Source organism: Vulpes vulpes, chromosome 8 (assembly GCF_048418805.1).
Source record: "Vulpes vulpes isolate BD-2025 chromosome 8, VulVul3, whole genome shotgun sequence".
NCBI lineage: Eukaryota > Metazoa > Chordata > Mammalia > Carnivora > Canidae > Vulpes > Vulpes vulpes.
The window spans coordinates 79727341-79744660 of record NC_132787.1 but is presented as its reverse complement, the minus strand read 5'-3'; the positions used below and the strand labels follow the sequence as shown (position 1 = coordinate 79744660).

Genomic DNA, 17320 nt, shown 5'->3' with positions numbered 1-17320 from the left:
GAGTCTTAACTAATACAACTTGAGGATCAAATGGATAATTAATACATTAATACCTACTGTTAAAATCCATATTGACATGACATAAACTATCCTGTGATAAAGCCAGCAGTATAGGACCTTCCTTCTTTTTGAGTAATTGATTTTGCAAATGACAAGTAACAGAAGCTAATAGGTATCTGGGATCTTTGAAAAAGCTGCTGCTAATGCTCTCTGGCTCGGCTGCTTTTTGAAGCAGCAGTGCTCTAAGAGGTGAAGGGCTCAGAGTGAGACTCCCTATTAGAAAACAGTACAAGCCACATGCAGGTCTGCACCGAGGAGCTACTGTTGCTATTCTTTCACATAGTTGCAATCTTTAATCTTAACCAACAATGTCAGATTTGGGAAGGGGTACAAGGACAGCACTGGGATAATTTGCTCAAGGTTATTTTAATCCTTCACTTAGATCTGTGCTGACAAGTCTGAAAGTAGAGACCTCTTGACAGTTTTCAGCACCTGATTGGCCTCTGTGGTTAGAGCCTAAAAAGACTGGCCTATTTATTTCCACGAGAATATTCTATAACAAGTCTGTAGTCAGGTCTGGGTATTATGATTATGGAGTTGGGAAGTGGGATGTGAGGATGAGGAAAGGAGGAAATGTTTCTACCACCATGGCCAGTGATGGCGATGGGGATGACTGAGGAATAAATATCCCTATCCTCATCCAGACTTAGAGATGCCCGGGCTCTAAGCTTACAGTGGATCTGGGATGGTTGTGTGATCCTCTGGTCATCTTGGCAATGTTCCCTTTGGAGAACCTCCACAGATGTACCATCATCTGTGCATATGTGGCTAGCATATTGCCTGGAGGCAAGAAAGGCAGGCTCTGGAAAGAAATACAGCTTGCTTTTAAAGAAACTGCATTATACTTGGAATTAACAACCCATGCTTGAGAAGCAAGATTTGTAAGAAATCTGCATTATATTGAAACTTGAGAAGGAGAGGCCATGGGGGTCAATCTTCTCTGCAGGTCCACATGGCTTCCTCTACCATGCCTCCTGTCCTGCATGGATAGGTTTGTGTTTTGTTGCTGTCTCTCCATACTTGGAGCTTCAGAGAAGCCACTGCATTATTTAGCAATGTTCTAGTGGGGATGGGGGCCAAATTGTGTTACTTTAATGGCTAAAGACTTAAAGAACAATCGGAAGGCAGTTAACTTCAAGCTAATCAAACTGGTTTTTCAAGGACCATGATGCAACGAGTACCTGCAATGGTGATTACAGTAGAGGGAATCGGATGTTCTCTAGCATGAACTTTCCGGAAGACAGGTTGGCCTAGCGAAAAGGATAGGCAGAAAATCAGCAGGATGGACTGTGTTGGTTTACCACCAGAGCTTTGTGGAATTAGTAAGCTAAACATCACACCCAGATGCACATATCACAAGCAGTGTTAGTTTGGGGTTTGAGTAGTTAGAGGCCACTCCTATGGAGGCTGCAGAAGTGAGCAAATAAATGGGTCAAGTGTTCTATGAGTCAAACCAGATTATGTGAATGAGCCACATACTCCTTGGGAGGGGGTGCAGCTAGATTCCTGCAGGCATCTGAAGTGGAGTATTCTTGTCCTTCAAGTTATTGCTTCTAGAGGCATCATGAAACAATGGAAAGCACTTAGTACAATGACAGGTAACCTGGTTTGGAAGCCTATTGGTGCCAATGACATGGCCTTGAGCAGGCCATTTCCCCAGTTTTCCCACCTGTAAATGGGGATAGTAGTACCTGCTCCATCTGTATTACAGGTTTGTTTGAGGGTTGAGTAACTGGGAACATGCTTATTTATTTCCTGAGCAGTCCGAACAGGAGAATGTTTAATATACTGTAGGTGTTGCAAGGGTATGCTATCATCACAGTAACTGGGGGTACTTAGGCCGAGGGTCTTCATTAAACTCCTGGCTCATCTGACTGCCAAATCTACCCGCTGCTGGCTTCTATGAAGAGCTACCTAGAACTAAGCTGAGAATTGTGAGATTGGGACTTGGTACCAACTCTGCCATATGCTTGCCATCTAAATTTGGGGAAAGCATTTCTCTTCTCTGAGACTCAGTTTCCTCAATTGTAAATGAAGCCAAAGTTGAAAAGGATTTGTTCCTCTACCTTAGGTACTGCAGTGATTGAAATGTCTTAAACTCTCAGAATTTTCATACTTTGGCTTTCTTAAACCGCCATAGACCTTGTTAAGTCTATATGATGACCATAATACATTTGGGAGAGCAACCTTTAAAGAACTATATTGATTTTTAATTTATAACTCTATGGGTATCCCTGGGTGGTTCAGTGGTTAAGTGCCTACCTTCAGCCCAGGGAGTGATCCTGGAGTCCCGGGATTGAGTCCCACATCAGGCTCCCTGCATGGAGCCTGCTTCTCCCTCTGCCTGTATCTCTGCATCTCTCTCTCTCTCTCTGTCTCTCATGAATAAATAAATAAAATCTTTAAAAAAATTTATAACTCTATGACTGCCTGTTTGGGGAATTAGACAAACAGATTGAACCAGAATACTTAATTTTATTAAACAATCCAAATTAATGTGCTCTAGCTTCCCCCTTTGGGGGCCCCCCTCATGTTTCATTTGACTAGAATTCACACTGGTGGCATTCATAGGACATATCTGGACTTTGGATTGCCAACGCGTTAAGATAGGGGTAGGAATAAAGAGATTGAAAGGGAGGACATGAAAGACATCAAATGGCTGTGGACTTAAAGTCAGAGGGCCAGAACCCTAGATGGGTGATGTGGGCATAGACTGATTAATCACTTTCAACCTTCATTTCCTCCCTATAAGTGAGAACAGTAAACTCTTACTCTGCAAGGCTGAAGATTAAATTATATAATGAATAAGAAATGCTTTACAAACTCTAACAAGCTATAATGTATAGGGGGTTATCATGTTATATGGCTAAAAGGTCAAGGGACAATGAGGTCATAGGTTCCAACAGGGCCTTTCAACGAGGCAAGGTCTAGGAGCAACACGCAAAGATTTGCGAATTCCAAAATCACCTCCAGCACTTAATGTCCACAACTAATGAAATCTCTGAAATATATTGGGCTGTGGACCAAATGACTTTTTCAATTTCCATATATTCTGCTTCAAATTTAGACTTTCACACTTAGCTGCACAAGACCACATAAAAGCTGCAGGCAGTGTCCAAGGGCTAGATTAATTCTTCTCTATTGCCCCTACATCTCAAAGCCTTGACTTCAAAGCTTCAAATTGACTTCAAAGAAAAGTTCTTTAGACTTAAAGCTGCTTTTCACTGTGTAGACCTAAGTTTTAGAAACTTCCCCAGGGCATCTGTATATCTAGAGTGGATCCCAGGCTCTCTGACCTGGATTGAGAGAAGAAGGGTCATACACAGTGAGAAGAACAGGCCAATGTAGAAATTCCCAGAGAGCTTTAGAACATTATCTTGTTCTAACTGTATCAATTTCAAGTGTTGGGAAGAGATGGCAACAATAGAAAAGCTGTTATTTCAAATTGAAGCCATTAAGAAAGAACTTAACGAACTAAGTATATGAAATGATAGAGATATTTGGAGGAAGTGATTCTGTTCTCTCAAATGCAAGATATGTCCACAGCAGGAAATGTTGGACACGACTGGACAGATATTCTAAAACATGATATGAACAGTTTCTGAGAAAATAAAACTAGGATTCTGTTATTACCTAGATACTTAAAAGGGAAGATACTTCAAGTGATGTGGAAGGAAGGCCCTAAAAGCAAAATTCTGACATATTCAATAAGGAAAACAGGAAAATATCTAAATACATCAATGCATTTAACAAGGCTTTCTATAGCCAAAGATTTTTAGTGAAGATCTCATTATCAGGCTGCATAGTGCTGAAGATGCTGCTAGACACTACAATATTTCCACAATGTTTAGCTTTTTTCTTTCTAATTACTTCAGAAGCCATGAAGGCTGCTTTGCCCAATTTCTACCTCCCTCAAATCTCACAAGGATAACCAACTTATTGGGTGCCAGGAATAGAATATTTCCAAGAAGGCTTCAGTGAGTTAAAATGATGGGATGAGAAAAAGAAGATAACAATTTTTAAAATAAATGTAAATTCCTGCATTATGTTCAAAAATAGCATCTTCAGCAGTGCACAATCAGGGAGATTTGACCTGGGAGAGAGCTTCAGCTGGTTCAGATTTTTAAAATCCTCTACTAGGGCTTGTCCTGTTAACATTTTCTTCCTTTTCAATTTGCATGTCTCTGAGAGAGTGTGGATCATTTTTCCATTAAATGTGGTGTTGGGAGAGAAACACTGGAGAGAAAAGAGCCCCTGTGAAATTGCTCATATTCAGAAAGTTCTACTTTGGACAGAAGCATGTTGGAACTACCTAATAATGAATTTACAAGAACAGTGGTTTAATTAAGCCTCAACTTCCCTACCATGGCATTTGCAAAAATTGGAGTTTTAAGGAGCATTTCCTTCCTTAAATATTTTGGTTCAGCTGATTTCAGAAAAAAAATAATAATTACAGAAGTGATATCTCCACAATATATCAGAAAATGCCATGGCCATTAGGATGCCTTTAGAGATATCGTCAACCTGCAGCTTCAGACACATTACCCCTGCCATTTGATATTTCTCTCTCTAAATCTGCATAGATGATTCTGAAAGGGTGGGAAAATACTTAGGGTCAGAAGAGAGGAAACTGTAAGGAGACACCTCCTTCTGTACACAAGAAAATAACTTTAGAGTTGTACTAAGTATTGTGATTTACACAGGCTGGATACCAGTATGAATTTAAGAGTTTTAAACTTTTTGAGTGACATCTTGGGTTTGTATAGAGCACTTTGTAATGCACTTCAAGTGGTCATGTTAATAATGCTCGAATTTCCCAAAGGGGCTCAGATTGGTGTCCTGGGATGAGGGGAAGGGACTGCTCTGTTCTCTGTCAACAGGGCATCATGTATTATTAGGAGCTGAAGTTTGGGCCATGGAACAGTCCTGGATGTCAACTGCTAAGTTTCCTTGAGGCCAGCAATTGTCTTATTTAGTCTGGTGCTCTGAAGCATATAGCCGAATATGTCACACATCATCAGTGCTATGTGAATATTTACAAATAGACCAGAATCAAAATGTGAACAATTACAGGTTCTCCATACAAATTTGTTTGTACATAAATACAACACACAGTTAATGTGTAAAATGTTAAATGTGTAAAATCAGCAAAAGCACACCATGTGCCACAGCTAAATGTTAAGGTAGGTTACATAAAATGTGGTTTTGGTTTGATTTTTTAAAGGCATTTGGGGGAAATGAAGAACATTAAAAAAAAAAAAACTGTCTTACCATACAGGTATTTTCCTTCATTAAAAGAAAATAAAAAATGAGAAATGATTTTTAAAAATGTAAACAACATATGGCAAAAAAAGAAAGCAAAACAAAAATTGACGTCATTAGCTTTAAAAATTCCTACCTGTTATTGTGAAGCCACCTAAAAAAGAAAAAAGAATAAATGTTACAATTTATTTAACTTACATGCTAAATAACAAATACCTGTGACATTGGACTGCCTGACCACCCATCCAAGATACAAAAACTTGCCAGATTATATTTACAATTATGAAAGATCTGAAAATATCCATTCATGATCTAATCACTACTCATTCTTTTAAGGTTAATGGGATTTAGTGCACAAATTTAATTCTTGTGCATCCCTGAGCAATCACTGGTTTTTAAAAAAGATTGTATAAACTAAAAATGGAATATAAGCTATCTAACCTACACAAAAATGAGGTAATGGCCCTAAACAACAATCTTGCTAGTAAATCAATAGAAATAAAAGTCAGAAAACTACTGTATCACCTGACATTCATGGAAAATCACCCAGAGAAATGGAAAGGAAATGGAAGAAATGAAATGCTTACCAAGCTCATTCAATAACAGGGCTGTGAAGGAAACAGACAAAGACAACACAGAATAAGAGACCAGATGAATAATGAAAGTAAGAGGAATATCAGCAGAAAGAAATCCAGGCAGATCTGATTCCAGTGGTAGGAAGCCACTGCTAACATGGGTGCATCCCAAGGAAATGTGACAATGGGAATTTTCCAATAAACAATCCCAACACTGATTTTTTTTAAATGTGTATGACTGATATATATGTATACAATTCACCTCATCTCTTATTTCTTGGCATTTAATAAAACATTTCTACTATATATGTTTACATATAGTATGTATATATATCAAGTTTACCAAATAGAGTAGAAACGTTTAATGAAGTTAATCTTAACCTCATTTGAGTGAGTCTTCCTCATTAAACATTGCCCAGGACTTACTGACTTCAACATAGGAAGTCTTAAATCATCCAGGATCTCAGGTGTTATACCTTTTGTTCAATGAAAACAGATAAAACATTTCAGGAAACTCCATTTTGGTTGCCCTGCCTGAAGGGGACTTTGGCCCAAGATCTGGAGGTTCTATTTTGTATGGTATTCCTTGGCCCTCAAGTAATGTTTCTTAAATCCTCAAAACTTGAGTCCCAGGAATTTGCACTTATTTGTGTGTCCTTATCTATGACTTCTGCATATTACAACTGGACAACCACTATACTTCTTGTGGACACAAGGATCCATGGACACTGACAAGGCAGGCTAGAGGAGAAGACATCCATAATTTGTCTTTCAGGTTAGGTGCTTTAAACCCAGAGTATACAGTAGCACTTTATTTTGGTGAAAGCTACCTAGCTAAACATATTATATAAATTTCTTCAGTAGATGTGGAGGGAAATGCTACAATTATGTTTTCAGCCCCATTTTGCTGCTAATGGTGGTGGCATTAGAGGATACTTTATAAAAGAAGTTAGTATTTTATTTGTAGTTCCAAGAAACCACTTGGAGGGTGTGAAACCACATAGTGCTATCAAGGAATTTTAATTTGCTTTTACATGAGGGCATATTTTACTAAAATGACAATTGAAAGAGCCATATCCAAGATACTCTTCCTTTATATAAAAAAGAGTGTTTTGGAGGAATACATTCAGAAGTAAGTGCTTTTTTTCCTGTATATTAATAAGGCACTTTTGATCCCATCTTTGTAAGAAATCAACTTGGTTTTCTAGTGTCTTTTTCTTCTGCCTACTGCCTAAGAAGCATATGAAACAGGCTGCATTAAAATGGGTCCCCAGTGCTCCTTTCTCCATCATTCCAAAAGGCTCCTGTTACCATTTATGACATGAGTAGGTCAGAGACATACATTTCTTTTCTTTTCTTTTCTTTTTCTTTCCTGATGGACTCTGAAGTCCATCAGTGAGTTTCTTACAAATGTGAGATTAAATTCCCCCAAATGTTGTGTCAATATAGGAATTAGTCCTATATTTTGACATTTTTCTTTACATGTAAAAGTCTAAATTTTTTACAAAGTGGTCCATCTGATCAACTTCTATGCTAGTCATCAATTGTTCAGATGCAATGAGTAAGAGCTATTCATGTGTAGTATGCCCATTTTACATATAATTACATAATCTCTTTAAAATGGCCACTATTAGAGGATAATTGTAGGAAGCCTTTGTAATAATTCAAAATAAAAAATTATCTTTAAGGGTGGTATAAAATTCTTGTCCTTCCTTATCAAAAATAGGCCATAGAAAATAGGAATAAGTCAAAGAGGAAAAGAAATTGGCTTTTTTGTTCAAATATTGTCTTTAAAATATATAAGTACAAATCAACTAAAAAGAAATCTAGTTGTAAGGATACTGCCGTTTATTTTTTTTTCTTTTTTTACTATACATGTTAGAAATTTGTCAATTCTATAAGGACCAAAACATTTTGGAGCATAAGGCTGGCTAGGCCGTAAGCAAGGGCTAAATTCTTCCTGAAGGAACATATCATTCCTACTAAAGAAAATTTGTAGGACTATAGTTTGCTACATCTGGTCCCTTTGAAATGTCATATTTGATGGTATAAAATATCTTAGGCCAAAATGAATGCTAGAATGTGGATAACACTACTCTCCTAGGATCTTTGTTCTATGAAATATATATTATTTGAAAACTGGATTGTCTAAAGAATCATAATTATTGAATTCTTCTGAAAGTTCCTATTAGCTGCCATTTGACTCCTCTGTCACTACTCATAGGGATTAAGTTAAGTAGTCTTTATCACTAACATTCAAGGGGAGATTTAGAAGTTGGAAGAATATTCTAGAATGATCCCTGAGTAGTAAATAACTGAACACAGAAATCATGCTTTTAGATCATTCCTTCTGAATTACAGAAATCCCTCATGTATTTCTTAAATCTGGTTTCAATCAACGTTAGTGGGCATTTCTTGAAGAAAATGGGCATTGCTGGGTGCACTTGTGGATTAGGGAAGGGAGATGAAACTGTTAAAGCTTCAAAGGAAATGAAGGATAGTACTTGGAGCCGAGGAAGAGGAGAGAGTTAAGTGTGAGAGTAGGAGACACGGAGAGAGAAGAGTACAATTTCTCGCTGGTATGTCTTTGTATACTCTCACACCTTTCATTCCTCTTCTTATCCATTTTGGTTCCTCAAGCACAAGGGAGAAACTGCACTCTTTCTCATATTCCTCACGGTCAAATATTCTAATGGTAATGATCTTCCTGTGGGAACACAAGACAAAGGCAAAACAAATGGTTGGAGTCACACGCTCATGCTAGGTGTTCACCAAGCTGCATGTTACTGTGATGTTATGCAGGGAGAACTGGCAACACATGGACCTCCAGAAGTATGTAATAGGGCATCATGGCTACTCTCAGCTGGCCCCCTGTGAGGTCTTCTCATTCACCACTTTTGCACATTCTTCCTGCTTCCATTTGGTGTCAGGAAGCACCCCAACTTAGGAAGAGAAATCAGAAAATTGGCTTCATTTTGGCATGGTGAGTATCAGCACCACCTTTCCCAGAAATGGAGGCCTGATTGGCTGTGTTGAAAATTCCTATCTTGGACCTGCAATGTGCAGAGTGGCCCAAGTGGCCAATGGAGCCCACGGTGGCCCTGGGGCGAGATCTATGCCCTGTTACATAGGCGGAGGGATGTGTGTGTTGTGAGTCATGTCTGAAGAGTGCAGGCATCCAGGGGTGGCACAGGCCAGCAGAAGCTGTTGGGCTCAGCCCTGGAGCAGCTCCCCCACCTTTCTTCTCACTCATCTCCACCAGGCGGGGCTCTCCAATCTCAAGGAAGAAGGTCTTGTTTTTCTCATACTCCTCATCATCAATTACCTTGACTGATATTGTTTTGCTGAAACAGAGAAGAATAGAAATTGACGTACAAGGGGAAGAGGAAAGAGGAGAAGGGACATAGAGAAGAGGAAAGCAAGGTTAACGAGCTGCACTTCCAAATGGTAACTGAGAAACGTCTGTACTGTGACTTTGTTCTTCCAGAGTGGGTATGGGGTAGGTCTGAAGGACCGAGAGGTTACCCAACGTACCCCTGCCCAAGGTCATGGAATGATTTTAGAAAATATATAGCACTCAGGACTGAGAGGTTCATCATCATCATGAGAAGGAAAAGCAGAAGAACACAGATCACAATAATAAGAAAAGAAAAAAATATATTTATTTAGTAAATGCCTTAAACTGTAGGATTCTCTGAGCTGTGCCCTGGAATTCACTCCTTTAGAACAAATCATTAAATCAGATCAAAATATCAACAGAGGTTACCTGTGAGTGATAGGCTTATGGGTCTTTTTTTTTTTTTTTTTTTTGCCTTCATTCTGTTTTACTGTATTTCCAAACGTAATATTTTTGTAATAAAATGTTATTAAAGTAATAAATGTATAAGACCATCACAAAATAAAATCACGGCAGCCTGGGTGGCTCAGCAGTTTAGCACCAACTTTGGCCCAGGGCGTGATCCTGGAGACCCTGGATAGAGTCCCACATCGGGTTCCCTGCATGGAACCTGCTTCTCCTTCTGCCTGTGTCTCTGCCTCTCTTTCTCTCTCTCTCTCTCTCTGTCTCTCATGAATAAATTTAAAAAATAAATAAAAATAAAAAAAATAAACCAAAATAAAATCAAACGCTTTTATCTTGTCCCACCCAATGTCCTAGAATCAAACTCTTAATTCAGGCTAGCAGATTTTCCACCTAGATCACAAGGGGAAGATGTTCATATTTTATTTGTCTTTATAAAGATGAAAGCTGAGGGCTCCCAAGAGCTGTTTTGAAAGGTGTGGAGTCATGATGTTATAGTTATTTTTATCCCTCCAAAGCTGAGTTTCAACTTTGACATAATATACTATTTACACTACTTTCCAACTTCACCCATACAGCAAGGCATTTAGTTAAAAATTTTCCCATAATCTATTCATTAGCGCTTCTAGCCTTAGGTCCTCTGGTTTTGAGTGACTGGTAGACAGTAGGACAAATGCAAATATTACACAAATCTCAATTTCCCATAAGCCTGATGACTCTGAAAATAAATCTAATAATGTCACCTTCTAAGTAATAAGGGCTTAATTACTTCCTATATTACCACTTACTCAGAGGCTCCAAAACACTTGTTTGCCCTTGAAAATTTTTTTTTCTAGGAACACTGGCCAAGAACATTTCTGACTAAAGGTTTTGAAACAATCAGTTTACATAGACACATAGTTTTAAAGTCATGGACATTATTTAGTTTTGGTGGAATTTTCTAGGTCTTCTAGAAAGAAATTAGTTTGTAATTTTTTTTTTTTTAAGAGAGGGAGAGGGGCTTGGGGAAAAGGAGAGCACATCTTAAGCTGACCATAGAGCTCGATGTGGGGCTCGATCTCATGATCCTGAGATTATGATCTGAGCCAAAATCCAGAGTCAGACATTTAACTGACTGAGCCACCCAGGTACCCTTTTTTCCCTTAAATTTTAAATTATTGATCAAGGCCATCAAGTTTCATATAAATGAAGATGTAAGAAATGATACATGTGCTCTTTATTTCAGAATTGAATTTGACATTATAAATGAAATCAGGGATCCGGGTGGCTCAGCAATTTAGCACCTGCCTTGGGCCCAGGGCATGATCCTGGAGTCCCGGGATCGAGTCCCACATTAGGCTCCCTGCATGAGGCCTCCTTCTCCCTCTACCTGTGTCTCTGCCTCTCTCTCTCTCTCTCTGTGTCATGAATAAATAAAATCTTTAAATAAACAAACAAACAAACAAATAAATGAAATCAAATTTACTCTACAAAAACCTGCCAAAAGTATATCTTCTTTGTCATCAAAATTATGCATTTTGGATATTGATTTCTATCTTCCTGTCTCATAAAGTATAGTTGTACATCTCTCCTAAAGCAATCAGCCATTAGACCAAGTATGGAAAAGTATTGATGGGCATTAGAATGGCTGGGCCATGCTACCATCTTCTGGACATCATGACCCAATACTTGTTATCAAGGCACTTCATGATAAGGTACATTAAGATGGATTTCATGTTGCAATGCTCTTACTTATATTACCTAAAAACATTTGACTTCTTTTTCTCCATCTTGTACCCCAACCCCTCCTGTATCTCATCACATATTTTATTAGATTGCATACATAGAGTGCAGGAGAGATGGCTGGAGTAGCCTGGCTAACAGGGTGAGCCTTTGTTTAGAAAAGGCTACCTGTTTTACTCCCAAAGAGCAACATGACCACACATTCAGAAATAAATAGAAACAACCAAATAACATTGTTTCTTATTCTTGGCAAATCCAATCCTCTATTGTCTTAATAGCTTTATTTTCTACACTCTGAGTAGCTAATGAGTGTCAGAAATATGAAGCCCCACACAATTTGTTTGTATAATAAGATAAGCACTGAAATTTTATCTTTAGATTATTTACTGTTTATTGGATCATAATCCTTAGAGATTCCATATTTGATAACTGTGACACTGGAATATCAAAGAAGAAAAAAGGAACCAGTACCTCTGTAGGTGCCTGGAAAAAGACACCTAAAATAGATGGGATTTGCATAATGGCGTATTATTTGAAAATCATTAATAATACTATCAGCAGTGTCCTTGACAGGAGAAGCCATTAAATTATAAATTGATTTTGGTGCTCTTGCATAGTAAAACTATTAATAGGAGACTTGCTTATTAAAGGAACTTTCAGTCAATTTAAAGAGACAGGATGAAGTCAATCCTTAAGAATTAGCCCTTTAATCAAGAGAGGGAAAAATCAGGAGGGATTGCTAATGTTCACCTTTGGCTTCTCTCCTCAGCAAAGGTATCAAAGGTGAAATTAACCAATGTAATTTTTAAAGGAAATATCCTTAGGCTGTCCCTTGCTCACTTCCCAAAGTCTAATGCCACTTCTTCCATCACATGGAAAGTTACAGGAGATGGGGCACATTTGGTGAGGACTCCAGTTATACTAGTTTGATAATCAGCAGAAGCCCACCTCTGTTCCTCACAATTCTGCAGTGAGTATAGAATGTCAAGGATTGAAGGGACTTTAAGGGCCCTACCATTTGTACCCTCTCCCCCCCTACCCTTGCCCCTCCCACATTGCCACACCAATCCTATATTCATGGGGCTTTTGCTTTGTCACAAGGACTCTCTTTCCCTGAGAACATAGATTCATGTTGGCTGTTCTTTTGTTCTCTTTATCAACAGGACACAGTGAAGTTTTATTTCTTTAGATTGACAGGTTAACCAAAACAAGAGAACAGTCAGGTAGACACAGCCCTTCATCCAATGACAACTCTTGCACTCTTACAGCCCCAATAAGGAACAAATAGAAAAACTGATGTCATGCGATTTTCAACTACCATAATTATGAAGAAGGTAGTGAGAACTTTTCACTTGATTTTTGAAACATCTCTCTAAAGTTGAACAGTGTACTATAAAAATTATGTTTTCTGGAAACCAGCAAAGTAGTTATAAATCTTATATAACACTAAGTAATTTCTCAATATGGCCAAAATTTTTATGGAAATATATCTTTGTTCCATTTCTAGGGAAAAAAAGGGATTTGATTTAAAAAGATCAATTCATTTATTGGAAAAATACTGGTCATTCCTTTCGATTTTTTTTGCAGTGCTTTTCCTTTGGTAATACTAAACTAACATCTACACTTGACTTCTAAGTCGCTTTCTTATCTGATGGGTTTTAAAAGATCTGAACACCTTCCAACATTCTACCAAGGAGTTCATATGTCTGGTGGTGACTCAGGTGGATGGTGGGAAAGGAAAGAAAGAGGTGACTTTATTAGTGGAGGTAAAAAACACACACACACACACACACACACAAAATCTCTTTAACATATATACTGATCTCTCCTCAGTAAGCCAAAGTAACATCAGGACTTCTTTTTCTATTGCAGCCTCAATTTGCCCTTCTGTGGTTTCTTTTTCTCAAGACTGCCCTTGATGTTGGGAGAAGTGAGGAAAAAATGAGTTTGGAAGGTTAAAGAGAAGAAGAAATTCTCCTTTTAAATCCTCATGCAAAAGATTTTAGTGAGGATTTCACATATTTAGATACTGCAGTGGCTGTTTTAAGAATTATTATAAAAAAAATTAAACTCTCCTTAGGCCTAATTAAACTCTCAATGGACCTCTGAGCACTTTACATTTCTTAATTCACCTGTGGTTCATAACAGCCCTAGAAGTAACTTCTGCTACTTACATTCACAGAGGAAACAATGACTTGGAGAAGTCAAATAACTCCTGACGTCACAAAGTGAGTCTTTCCAAAGACTGAAACCTTCAATTATATGATGTACAGTTTCCTTATTCATTCAGCTGTGCAGTATCTTTATGACCACTTTAAAGGATCTGGATCATTATTTTAAATTAATATAAAGGTTATTGTTTTATTTTTATGTTAACAAGGACTACCTAGATTAGCAATGATAGAATTTCAACTCTGTTTTTAAAAGGAGAGGAGCACATCTATATGATGGCTGTTCTAAAAAGGTGAATCCTTGAGACAGTGGTGAGAAGTAATTGAAAAGTGCCATGAATATGTGGGGGCTCACCAATTCTGAGAGCCACCACCAGTAGCCTCAGCCTCACAGGGTGGGGGGGTGGGGTGGGAGGAAGGGGCTTACTAGAACTGCAGAATCCCAGGATTCACCCCAGACCCTCCATATCAGATCTACATATTAACAAGATACTCAGATGATACTATGCATGTTCAAGTTTGAGAAGCATGGATCTAGAGAGGCTCTAGAAGCATGTGTTTTTTTTATTAAGTCAGATAATGAATTAAGAGGCTGGTAAAACCTGGGCTTGTGTTTTGGAACCGTCTGCATATTAGAATCACATTTGGAGTTTTGCAAATTTTTCATGTAGGGCTAGACCCACTAGAAAGCAGTGAAATCAAACTCTCTGGTTGCGGGGCCCCAAGATGAATATAGTTTTTAAAAGGTTTTCAGGTTGTTCCAATATGCAGCAGGGACTGGCAACTAACTAATGGGGAGTAAGAATGTATGCCTGATGTTTAAAAGAATGTATTAAATAGGGATCCCTGGGTGGCGCAGCGGTTTGGCGCCTGCCTTTGGCCCGGGGCGCGATCCTGGAGACCCGGGATCGAGTCCCATGTCGGGCTCCTGGTGCATGGAGCCTGCTTCTCCCTCTGCCTGTGTCTCTGCCTCTCTCTCTCTCTCTGTATGACTATCATAAATAAATAAAAATTAAAAAAAAATAGTTAAAAAAAAGAATGTATTAAATAGATAAAATTGTCAGAAAGAGTCAAAACTAAATTTCAGATATAATTATCAATCTAGACTGAAACATGGTAGAAACATTTTGCTTTGTTCTTCACCAGGGTTCTTTTCTGGATTACATAGAATATTTAAAGTTGTTTTCTCCTCTGAGGAAATGCTGGTCCCCCCAGGTTACCTTAATAGTATAGGTGAGAAAACACTGACAGCAGAGTGTACACTGCTGCAAGAGTGTTTTCCTTCCCAACAAAGTGATAGGAAGTCTGGTGATAAGCTTTTACACAATGGAAATTCTATTTGGAGAGTAGAAAAACTATGGATTTCAATTGCCACAGAAGAGAGTGCTCACATCTCCACTCTCAGAGAGCTTCTCAGCCATGTCAGTGAAAGACCACTTTTGTGGAACTGAAAACTTTCCTCAGGGCCACCACATTTAGACTCAAGAAAGAAATGACCCAGGATCCATCACATATGAAGGGAAAAGATCTGCCAACTTCTCTCATCACAGAGTGATGTCAGCAGGTGAAGCAAATTTGAAATTTAATCCCCAGTACACCTGATGTTAAAAACTTCAAGATAAACTATTACTCAAAAAGACAAACCAACTTAAAAATGGGCTAAAGATCTGACTAGACACTTCTCCAAAGAAAATCAACAAATGGCCAATATGTATATGAAGAGATGCTCAACATCATTAGTTATGGGGAAATGCAAATGAAAGCCACAATGAGATACCAATTCAAACCCACTAAGGGGCTAGAATGAAAAAGATAATAACAAGATTTGTAGAGAATATAGAGAGAATATAACTCTCACGCTGCTGGCAAGAATGTAAAATGCTGCAGCTGTTTTGGAAAAACCTAGCAGTTCCTCAGAAATTTGAATTTAGAGTGATCATATGATCCAGCAATTCTACTTCTAGGTATATACTCAAGAGATTTAAAAACATATGTCCACACAAAAACTTATACATGAAGATTCATGGCAGCATTATTCATGAGAGCCCCAAAGTGGAAACAACGTAAATATCCATCAACTAATGAATGAACATAAAGTGATCTAGCTACACAATAGAATATCATTCAACAATAAAAACAAATGAAATTTTGATACATGCTACGAAAAGGTTGCAGGACATGCCACCCCAGGATATGCCACTTTGACATTTTGATAATGTGGAGATATAGGCACCTGAAAAATAGCAGATGCAGGGAGAGCTTTTCTCTGAACTCCCCTATCTGCCTGAAGACAGATACTCCGAAAGGAACTCGCTTGTCATAGATCCCCTTTCTGGGAGTGTCATGAACCATTATCACAAGAGAGGAGACTAGAAATAGTTGCCGCATCCTGACAAACTTTTTCACAAACCATCATACCTTCCATCTGTTCTTCTAAGGGTCTCTTCATCTTTCCTAAAAATCATTTACTTTCCCCGAAGAGACCTTTATCCCTTCCCCCTTTCCCTGCTAAGATGGTCTTTAAGTCTACATTTAAAAGAAAAAAAAATTATTTATTTATTTTAGAATAGATAGAACATAGCTGGAGGGTCAGAAGGAGAGAGGGAGAATCTCAAGTAGACTCTGGGTGTCCCTCATGTATACATGGGATATAGATGTTAATAAATTTGTTTTTTTCTCTTGTATATCTCTTTTATTACATGACCTTAGCCAAGAATTCTGAAAGGTAGAGGGAAAATTATTTTTCTTTCCCTACACTACAACATGGATGAACCTTGAAAACATTACATTGAATGAAGCCAGACACAAAAGTTCACATATTATATAATCTATGAAAAGTCTGGAAAATCCATAGGAACAGGAAGTAGATTAGTGGTTACCCAGGGCTGAGGGTTGGGGGGTAAGTGAGTGGTGATGATCAATAACTATTTGTTTTCCATTGGAGGGGGTTGAAAATGTTCTACAGGGACCCCCGGGTGGCTCAGCAGTTGAGTGTCTACCTTTGGGTCAGGGTACAATCCCGGGGATCGAGTCCCATAACTGACTTCGCACAAGGAGCCTGCTTCTCCCTCTACCTATGTCTCTGCCTCTCTCTCTGTGTCTCTCATGAATAAATAATAAAATCTTTAAAAAGAAAGAAAGCAAATGTTCTACAATTGACTATAGCAATAGTTAAACAATTCTGAAAATACACTAAAACTCATCGAATCACATATTTTAATTAAGTGAATCTATGATATGTGAATTATATCTTAATAAAGCTGTTATTTTTTTTTAAAAGCAAGTTCAGCATAAATCCCACTCCTCAGAAAGAACTGTTTCTTGGGTGAGAAAAGGTGGTAAGAACAGTTAGGCTTTTCAGTATGCAGTTTCAAATTTTGCTGGTCCTGCCAAATAGAACACCGAGTGCCACATGTCACAGACAAGGGGAGCCATGGGCCCCAAAGCTAAGTGCCATGGCTCAGCCTGTCAGCTCCACTGGTCCTCAGTCCATCCCCAGGTTCCCCACAGAATTCATCCCTCCAGGATTAAGAACTATTGATGCGGTACTTTAACATGCTAAGCATTTCTGGCGGCTCTTGCCTCAGGCCTGGCTTCCTTGGCTGGTTTCTTTTCCCCAAAGTACAGAATGTTATGGAAATGTCAGAAGTGGCATTTCCTTCATGGCATTTATTTAGAAAGAGAAGGCGAGGACTGTGATCCTAGGTCGTGCTGCTGCCCTTCACAGAGTC

At 38.4% G+C, this 17320-nt stretch overlaps 1 protein-coding gene across 25 annotated transcripts in view; it reads right to left on the bottom strand.

The window, feature by feature from the left end:
* The window catches only part of SLC8A1 (solute carrier family 8 member A1), a 375587-nt gene that overhangs the window by 57758 nt on the left and 300509 nt on the right, over positions 1-17320 (bottom strand). For 7 of the 25 annotated variants that reach the window (XM_072767223.1, XM_072767224.1, XM_072767221.1 and 4 more), the window contains exons 3-6: positions 9135-9241; positions 5910-5930; positions 5459-5476; positions 1242-1310 (exon numbers count right to left, since the gene is read on the bottom strand). In XM_072767223.1, coding sequence (XP_072623324.1) covers positions 1242-1310; positions 5459-5476; positions 5910-5930; positions 9135-9241 — 215 coding nt within the window. Of the gene's footprint in view, positions 1-1241; positions 1311-5458; positions 5477-5909; positions 5931-8500; positions 8605-9134; positions 9242-17320 lie in introns of all 25 variants that reach the window. The other 18 variants (XM_072767234.1, XM_072767233.1, XM_072767231.1 and 15 more) reach the window with 7 other exon arrangements.